We start from the raw sequence: 8,977 nt of genomic DNA, 5'->3' as shown, positions 1-8,977 counted from the left end.
TCGGCTCGGCCTTTCGGACGCCTACACGCATTATGACACTTGAACGTCACTTCCACAACACTATTTATAAGCTTTTGTGTCTTTTTAGGAACAGCGTGGGTTTGCTTTTCACCGGTGAGTCACCGAGTGAAAGGAGGAGGGAAGGTGGGGGGAAATGGAAAAGGCAAAAACAACAGATGGATTCCAGCGTTAGGAACCGACAGAGCAGGCAGGAACGGTTATTTCTGTACATCAGGCATCCAGCTCACCGTCTCTGTCCTCTGAGCAAAGCAAACGATGCCACAGTGATAAACCTGCTGCTGTTTGGTTATTGACTTCAGGTGATCGATTGGAACTAATGAGATCCTTTCTGTCTGCAGGTTTTCACTGAGAAAATTGAAAATCTTTTGAAGACACAGAGAAGTTCAGCAGCAAGAAAATCTGGTATTTATTCCAAATATTTACACTGTAAACATGATTTATTACAACTCTGTCATCTGTTCACTGAACTCATTACAGGAAAATCAATAAGACATACAGTGTACACCTGAATAAACTAAGAAGTAGAACTGCACCAATCACTGAACAGCTGCAGGGTTTGATTTACTTCTATGAAAAAGTGTTTGCATCCCTACAGATTTGTGTTTGTTAGCTTTTGTCCAGTTTTTCTGCTAATGTACTAATATCTAATATTACCTACGTAAATATGATGCTGTTATATAATACGCATCAGTTGGACACACCTTGTCTTTTTTGCTCCTGCTTCTTTCCTGTTTGGTTTGCTGGTCGGCTCCCCCTGCTGGTCGGGAGGACTTACATTTTGTGAAGCGAGTCGTCTGCAGCTGCAGCATTTCTTCACGTGCAGCTCTTTCCTTTGCATTTGGTTTTCAGTGTTTGTGTGTTTTGGTGTTTGCATCATTCATGTGTTTGTAGCGCACTGCGCCCTTTGATGCTGCTGGTCTCCATGAAACTGTGATGCATAATATTAAGATCAAATTTTATGTCTGACCAAACAAGAAGAAGAAAGATTCTTGGGGAATGTTGTTAGAAATATTGTTTATAGGCCATTTTTTCCATTTCCAAACCGTTTTTTCCCTTTGCTGTGTTTGACTTAGCAGCTTGTCATAACTTCAAACATTTCTGTTCTTAATTGCTGTTTTTCTTTTGTCGTCTGCAGATCACTGAAGGATTCTGCTGTGATTGGGAATGAAGAGCAATGCACAACAAAGTTGTTGAGCATACAGCATGTGAAAAGGCAGCGTGCGTCTCACCCTTTATTTACCCCCTGACTCTCCAATCAGCCTCGTTCAGACATGGATTGTCCGTTTCCGTTTGTTTAGACATGTTAGCAACCCTCTAAGGTTCAGTTAACATGCTCGGCTGCACTGGGACCTTTTAAACCCTTCAGCACCTTCCCTCTGAACTGCCTCTCCTTTCCTCTCTCACTCAACTGAAGAGGAGATTCAAAGACATGGAGGCCCATGAAGCAGCTGCCCACGGGCAAAAATGCTTGACCAAGGAAATTGTGAAGGAGAAAGCACCTCTGGAGAGAAAGTGGGCATCTGAGCCTACTGCAAACACAAAACAGAGCACTTTTTCTGATCCAGAAGTGAAACATCGAGAGAGTTTGCCCTGTGGCGCAACGGGAGGATCAGCGCCCCATCAAAAGTATGGGATACCAGGCAATTCTGCAAAGCTGCTATCTGGATCTTCTGCAGTGGGGGCAATAGGGGGCCCGCCATCTCAAGACCCCCAAGGACCTTTTGCACAAGGTTTTCAAAGGGGGTACTTCCATTTGGCCCAGCCGTACCCTCAGCATCCCCAATCTGAACGCTTCGTCTCTGGAGCTAAACCACAGCCTGGCCTGGAGCCGCACGCCTGGCCGTTTGTTGGTCAGTTGCCCTCAGATGACTTGTACCCTGTAGGACATCCAGGCCATACTCACCCACACGGGGCAGGGAGGTTTCCCAGGCAAAAATCTCCTAGTTTACCAAGCTCGTTTGGACAGTACTCCCACTCCGGCTCTGATCCTGGGGAGGAGGGCTACGGCAAAAAAGAGCAAAAGCCAAAAAAGCCTGGGAAGTACCTCTGTCCCTACTGTAACCGAGCATGCGCCAAGCCCAGTGTACTGAAGAAGCACATCCGCTCGCATACAGGAGAGCGGCCATATCCATGCATACCCTGCGGCTTTTCCTTTAAAACCAAAAGCAATCTTTACAAGCACCGCAAGTCCCACGCTCACGCCATTAAAGCTGGACTGGTGCCGTTTTCGTCCGAGCCATCAGTGGCCCCCAGCGGAGACACGGATCAGGCATCCCCAGCTGGAGAGGCAGAGGTGCCCTCAGACGGAGAGCAGAGTACGGACACAGATGAGGAGGGCGTGGAGACCTCCACCATGTTGATGGATAAAGACAGTCCCATCCCACAAATCTCCTTTGAAGCCGACAAGAATGGAGGTAAATTCTCTACAACAAACACAACTCAAATTAAGAGTCAAACACATTTGGTTCAAAAACATTTATTTGTTCAAATGTTTTCTACATTTTTTATGAAAATCTAATTATAATCTTGTATTTTTCTGTGTTGTTGTAGGTAGTACAGAACCAGCTTATGCAGACTCGGCTGAGGAGCTCCCCATCGGATCAATGAAAGTGCCTATCCTCATTTTCCCCAAGCCTGGGGGAGTCCCACCTACTGGGATGGAGTGCCCCCCGTTTCATGACATAAAAGGCTCTCACCGCATGTTGGGTTCACAGGCAGGTGGGAGAGCGCGTTCGCTAGATGACTCCCCCAATGCCAAACAGCGCTTGGCCCTGAGGCTGATTGATAAGGAAGGGCAGAACTCGGATCCCGGCATGTCCCAGTCCCTCAACCTCCTCAGTCCTCACAGCAAAGGCAGCACAGACTCAGGCTACTTTTCACCCTTTGACAGTGCCGAGCTGCAAATAGGCACTCCCAATACTAACGTCAAGACATATGAAGAGATTATGTTTGGTCGGACTTGGTACAACCGACCCAACTCCAGGTCGAGACAGTCAATCACAGTAAATTTAGTTGGGGCAGATCCCAATACCCTGGTCACCTTAAAGCAGGCAGGGACTCTTTCAGACATGGGGAAGATTGTGGAGGATCCTGTTTCCTTCACAAGAAACATTCCAATGTGTGGAGAAGCCAAGCAGTACCCAACTGGCCCCTGCCAAAGCAGTACAGGACTTTTGGAGCCACCATCAGATTCTGGGACTCTCATTAGGAGTAACTCCATGCCAACTCCATCTCCTCCTAACCTCAGTGCCCCTCCGGGGATTCGAGGCAGTGTCTCCTTTGATAACATGGTGGCATCAGACGATGTGTTCTACCCACCAGGTCACCCCAGACTCAGACGACAGGGGGCATTCGAACAGTCAGGCAACGACGCCCACATTGGAGAGGCCGAGGGTTACGGACTCATGGCCAAAAACTTTGTGTCATCTCTGGGTATGAAGATCAGTGAGCGTAGCCCAGGAGTCCCAGAGAACATTCCTTATAGCCCATATGGTACAAAGGTCAGCATGTCAGAAATAGCCACGAGGAAAAGGCGGAAAGAGAAGAGTGTTGGGGATGATGAGGACAGTCCTGGGCACTGTGACAGTAGCTGCAGTGGCTCAGTTGAGATGATGGGGGACTATGAGTTTAAACAAGGTAGTTTTGATGGGACAAGAGCCACACCAATAGGCAAAGGCTCTCTTCATAGTGCCCACAGCCAGTCTGACAGCTTTGATACATGTCCCAGCATGTGCTCTGAGGACATCGCGCTCGTTCCCGACTTGGAATGCAGGAAGGCAACTCGCGGTTCAGTTATCCAGCACACTGGCATAGTGTCTCGTCCAAATTCCTTTGAGAAGTCAGAGTCATTTGACCAAACAGGCTACCAGTCAGCAGATAAGGTCCCATCCAGTCAATACTCAGAGCAGTCGGACAATGACATCTTTGAAGATGCTTTGAGTCCTGAATCTGCTCTTCTAAAGTCTGACAGCATGGATCAGCAAGCTTCCTGTGAGCTAGTTCCTCTTTCATCTTCTTCAGCTGCAGCCTCACCTGGCCAACCATATCCCAACTCACAGAGACTGGTACGACAGCCTAACATCCAAGTCCCTGAGATCAGGGTGACAGAGGAGCCCGACAAGCCAGAGAAGGACACCGAAGCTCCCGCCTCCAAGGAGCCCGAGAGGCAGCAGCAACACGTTGAGGAGTTCCAGCTGCCACAGAGGAGCGACACGCTGTCTCAGATGCCAACGGAGAAGCTGCCTCCCAAGAAGAAGAGGCTGCGTCTTGCAGACATGGAGCACTCGTCTGGGGAATCGAGCTTTGAGTCGACCTGCACCAGCCTTTCCCGAAGTCCCAGTCAAGAGAGTAACCTGTCCCACTCGTCCTCTCTCTCCATGTCCTTCGACAGAGATGAGGGTCCCAAGTCTGTCTCACCAACTAAACAGGTACCTACTTTGACTAGGGCTGTATTTTCTGGTATCTGCATGAAAACCAAGTTTATGTGTGTTGCACCCTTCATACAGGAGGCACTGACTTAATGTGGGTGCTAAATGTTAGTTTTGAGTCAGGAAACAACTCTTAGGTTTCATTGTGCCACCCATTCGGTACGATGCACACACCCAGAGCCTGCAGGGGACTGTGGTCAACTGGTGACACAGATATGGTTCATCAGCATAGATATACAAGAGATATTTTAGCACTGTGTAATCTCAGCCTTGGGGAGAATAAAGATATTGTATAAAAGTGTGTGGAGAATGGAGCCCTGTGGGACACCGCATGTATTAGTTTTGCTAATGGACATAAGGGAGTCCCAGTTAATTAGGTAAAGTCTGAACCACTGGTTCTGGATCTGGTCCTGGACTTCTGGCTTGATTCTAAATTTGCTGTTACCAAGTCTCACCAAACAAAACCCAGAATATCCCTAAGGAGAGGTTCTTGGTCTTCTCTCTCTGTGTGTTGCAGGATGATTCCATGGCCTCTGGTGGAGCAAAGCAGTCAGAGTTTCTGACCGTCCCGGGTAGTGGCTATTCCGGCCACCATCAGCAGAGGGAGATGAGGAGATCTTCATCTGAGCAGGCGCCGTGCACGTTGCCCACAGAGTTACCGGAAATGCGCAGCAAATCTTTTGATTATGGAAACCTGCCTTCCTCACGGCAAGGCGAGATGTACACCAGCGCATCGGCAATGAAGGAACGGAGACGCGGATATCTGGTTCGACAGGTAGGGTCAAACTAGCTCTCGACTTTTTCAAACTGAATGACAACTGAACATCAAACTTTACCGTTTCACCGGTAGCATTTAGGTCATGGGGGTCAAAGTGTCCTGCAGCTGTCTGACGTGTCCCAGGTCCAAAACACCTGAATTAAATGACTTACCTCATCATGCACTTACCTTCTGTAGAGTCCTGTTAGCCAATTCAGGTTTATCATTGGACCTAAGAGCTGCAGGGCCGGTGGCCTCAGTGATTTATCTAAATATAATCTGTTTTAATTGTGAGCCGGTTTGCTTACAGCCTTTTTGCACATTTGACAGGCTTCGCTGAGTGTTTATCCAGAAACAGTCCTCCAGGAAGCCGTCGCACCTGAAATTTCAATCAAGCAGGAGAATGTGGAGCATGGGATATGGGCCAGCCCGACAGGTTCTCCACACAGCAGCATCGATCTGCCCAGCAGAACCAAGAGGCCTGCCAGCAGTACCGCAGGTCAGCCTTGTGTCGGTGCCACGTTACAAACTCAAGTCTTTTCCACTAATTAAACCTCAAACTAATCTCTGCCTGGAGTTTTGCTCTTGAATAAAAGTGCAGCAGCGTACATTTTGCTGGGCTCGTCGTGTCACTTGGACCAAAAGAAGCTCAGAAATTTGACCCATTTTTCCGTGTTAAATTTTAGAAGCAGATCCAATATGGCCACATGAAGAGTCTTCATCTGTTAAGACTCCTTTAAACTTCAAGGTGTTTCATTAGGATGTTATTGACGGGCCAGTACAACGTAGTGGCTAGTGGTGAAATGGAAGAATATGAAAAGTCTATATCCTGCTACCCCTAAATAAATTCCAGTGAAACCAAGAGATTTCAGAGGTAAGCTAGTTAGCAGTCCAGCTGTCTGTAATTTAAGAAGCGTTCTCATCGTTCTCACTGGCCCTGTTTGATCCGACTCCAGTCCGTTTGTCTAGAGAGTCCGGTTCTGTTGGTCAGGTGTGAATGCTTATTGACCTCTGACCTCAGTCTGGGTTCAGTTCAAGTGAACTCTGGTTCAGTTTGAATGTGAACGCCAAGCGGACTGGAGGCCGCTCCAAAAGCAGGAAGTGGACGACAGAGCAGGAAGAACCTGATGAAGGAAGAACCAGAAAAATGTTTAGACGTTCCTGGCAGGTAGAGACAGACGGTAGAAGACCTGCAGCCAGACGAGGTTCTGATTCAGGGAAAGTGGACTCCTCGCCATTCTGTTCTTTATTTAAAACTCGGTTACGTTGTGATGACAGGGTTAGGATCCCACCAACAGTACCACCAGCACAGCCTGCAGCAGAGCATCAGTGAGGACAGTCTGCAAGATGAACCCGTCTATGGAAGGTGAGAATATTTCCAGAATGATTTACTTCTTGCTAGTGGCACCTTGACGAATGAGTGACCATGTTTTGTCATGCAGGTCGCAGCAGCATCGCCTCCAGGCCCAGAGCTCCTCATCTGAAGGAGAACATCCAGGCCTGGAGGCGATGAGTAAGGATTTACCCCCCCAGTACCAGAACGCCGCCCCCCTCATCTCCATCTCCCAGCCGGGTCTGTTCTGGAGCCAGGAGTCCGAACAGAGGCAACAGCAGACCCTCCAGGCTCAACAGCAACTCCTGAAGCTGCACATCCTGTCCCAGGGCAGTCTGGCCGGACATCCGCAGACGTACGACGGAAAACCGGACGGCTCACAGATTTACTCCTCCTCCATCTCCGGCCGGAACCAGCAGCAGCAGAGCCTGGGCCCGCTCTCCTCCAAACACTCCCTGCCTGGTTCCACCGCCGCCCTGCTGCTGCCTCAGGTCCAGCCCGTGTTTGCCACTCAGAACCCTGGATCCCAGGCCTCGCTGCCCGGCCCTTTGGTTCCTGTCAGGATCCAAACCAACGTGCCATCATTTGGTAGCGCGATGTACACCAGCGTTAGCCAGCTGATAGCTTCTTACGGTTGCGGAGTGCAGGCGTTGGACTCGGACGGCGGCGGGACCCTCAATATGTCTCCTCCGCTTGTGAACATTGGAAAGCCAGCAGGCGGAGTGGGAGGAGGGATGAGCGGAGCCGGATTCAACCTGTCCCTCCTCCTGGGGCAGGTTGACGTTGCCGGGTTGCGGTTTCCGCCGCCGGAGCAACAGGTGAACACGGGCATCCCGCTGTCGCTAACATCAGGAACCATATCCACTACCGACGCCTCGGCGTCCAACATGGTGGCCAGTAAACGCATGCTTTCACCGACCAGCTCCCTGGAGCGCTTCTTTGAGACGAAGCAGCAGAAACGGGTGAAGGAGGAACGGATGTACGGCCAGATAGTCAAAGAGATGGGAGCCGTGGAGCTGAGCGGAGCCGAGCGGACTTCCAAGAAACAGGGAAGATGTTTGAAGACGGAGGAGTCCGGCGACGATTCTGAACGGATGTCTTCTTCTCCTCCGATCAGCGACTTCCACGTCACAGCCAAGATCGCCATTCCCGTCCGATCTCCAGCTCCCCACCTGTCCGACGTGCCGCGTGTGGAGAGCTTCACCCCGCCTCTCCAGATCATCACGGATCGCTCCCCGGCTCCAGGTGGGCGGGACTCCCCGGAGGAGCTGGACGTGGACGAGGCGCCGCCGCGGTGCGGCTCCAGCCCGGAGCCCATGCTGTCCTCTAACGACGCCGAAGACGCCGAGAAGCAACTCACAACGCCGAAGCTCTTCGGAGAGGCCGGAGCCCAGCAGCTGTTCCAGTTCCCCAGCCTGCGCACCATGAGCCGGGTTAGCTGGTGCTTCCGGAGCTTCACCAAACCCAACAGCACGCCGGCCGCCGCCCACAGCTCCGTCTACAGCTCATGGTGCGTCAGCTCGTACAACCCGAACCCGCTGCACCTCAGCACCAAGGCCGCGCTGGCTCTGCTCCGGTCCAAGCAGAGGACCAACACCGACTTGATGTACACCGTAGCCGCCATGGCGCCGCCCAGCTCGGGGAAGCTGGTGTCGTCCGTGGCCTGGAAGCTGAGGTTTGATCAGGTACGTCCTGAGATCTTCCTCTCGCTGCCATGGAGACGAGCCAGCAGAAACCCGCAGCTCTCGCCTTTTCTCTGCAGCTGAAGCCGGAACTGATGCCGGTGGACGTCAGCCATTTTGGGAGGAAGATGAAGGGCGTGGCGTCGTGGGACCGGTCGAAGGAAGAGCAGGTGGAGAAGGAAGTCTCCGTCAAGCAGCCGGCCGCCGAACCGACCCGCATCAAGATCTTCGAGGGCGGGTAGGTCCAGTTAAAGTCCTTAGTTTAAAACTGGTTTTCACAAGATGGTGATGTTGGCTTTTCAGTGTAAAGGTCAAAGGTTCTGATTACTAATGCAACTAAACCAGGCTTGAAAAATGGATTATGTCGTCTTTTCAAAGTAAAATGTAGAAAATATCAACATAAAATAAAAGCTTTTCACAGTTTAGATCACAAACTAATTAAATAAATCTCACCAGTTATCATAAAAATAAAAGTCTCAAGTTTAAATGCGATATGTTATTACCAACCCACTTTGCCCTCATTTCAACCTACGAAGTTGTCAGGCTGGCCAAGTTCAGCTGAAAATAAATAAAGTCATTAATAAGGTATTATTTAATGTTTAAAATATGGAAAAAGGTCCATCTGTTAGATCTGCAGCTGCATGGAAACAAACAGCGGTAGCCACCGCTAACTGACGGGCTAACTAATAGGTTAACTGATGGACTAACTGACGGGCTAACTGACAGGCTAACTGACAGGCTAACTGACAGGCTAACT

The 8,977-nt window shown here is 50.2% G+C and overlaps 1 protein-coding gene across 1 annotated transcript in view; it reads left to right on the top strand.

Moving 5' to 3' along the window:
• The first annotated feature begins 353 nt into the window (after positions 1–353).
• hivep2a (HIVEP zinc finger 2a) overlaps positions 354–8,977 on the top strand; it is a 17,967-nt gene continuing 9,343 nt past the window's right edge. The window contains exons 1-8 of the mRNA XM_017302230.1: positions 354–423; positions 1,157–2,435; positions 2,572–4,448; positions 4,966–5,223; positions 5,536–5,704; positions 6,484–6,571; positions 6,648–8,223; positions 8,301–8,458. Of these exons, the coding sequence (XP_017157719.1) occupies positions 1,451–2,435; positions 2,572–4,448; positions 4,966–5,223; positions 5,536–5,704; positions 6,484–6,571; positions 6,648–8,223; positions 8,301–8,458 (5,111 nt within the window). The 5' untranslated portion in view covers positions 354–423; positions 1,157–1,450. The remainder of the gene's footprint in view (positions 424–1,156; positions 2,436–2,571; positions 4,449–4,965; positions 5,224–5,535; positions 5,705–6,483; positions 6,572–6,647; positions 8,224–8,300; positions 8,459–8,977) is intronic.

Source organism: Poecilia reticulata, linkage group LG21 (assembly GCF_000633615.1).
Source record: "Poecilia reticulata strain Guanapo linkage group LG21, Guppy_female_1.0+MT, whole genome shotgun sequence".
In the NCBI taxonomy this organism is placed as follows: Eukaryota; Metazoa; Chordata; class Actinopteri; order Cyprinodontiformes; family Poeciliidae; genus Poecilia; species Poecilia reticulata.
Note: the sequence above shows the minus strand (reverse complement) of the source record. Positions and strands in the feature narration are given on the sequence as shown.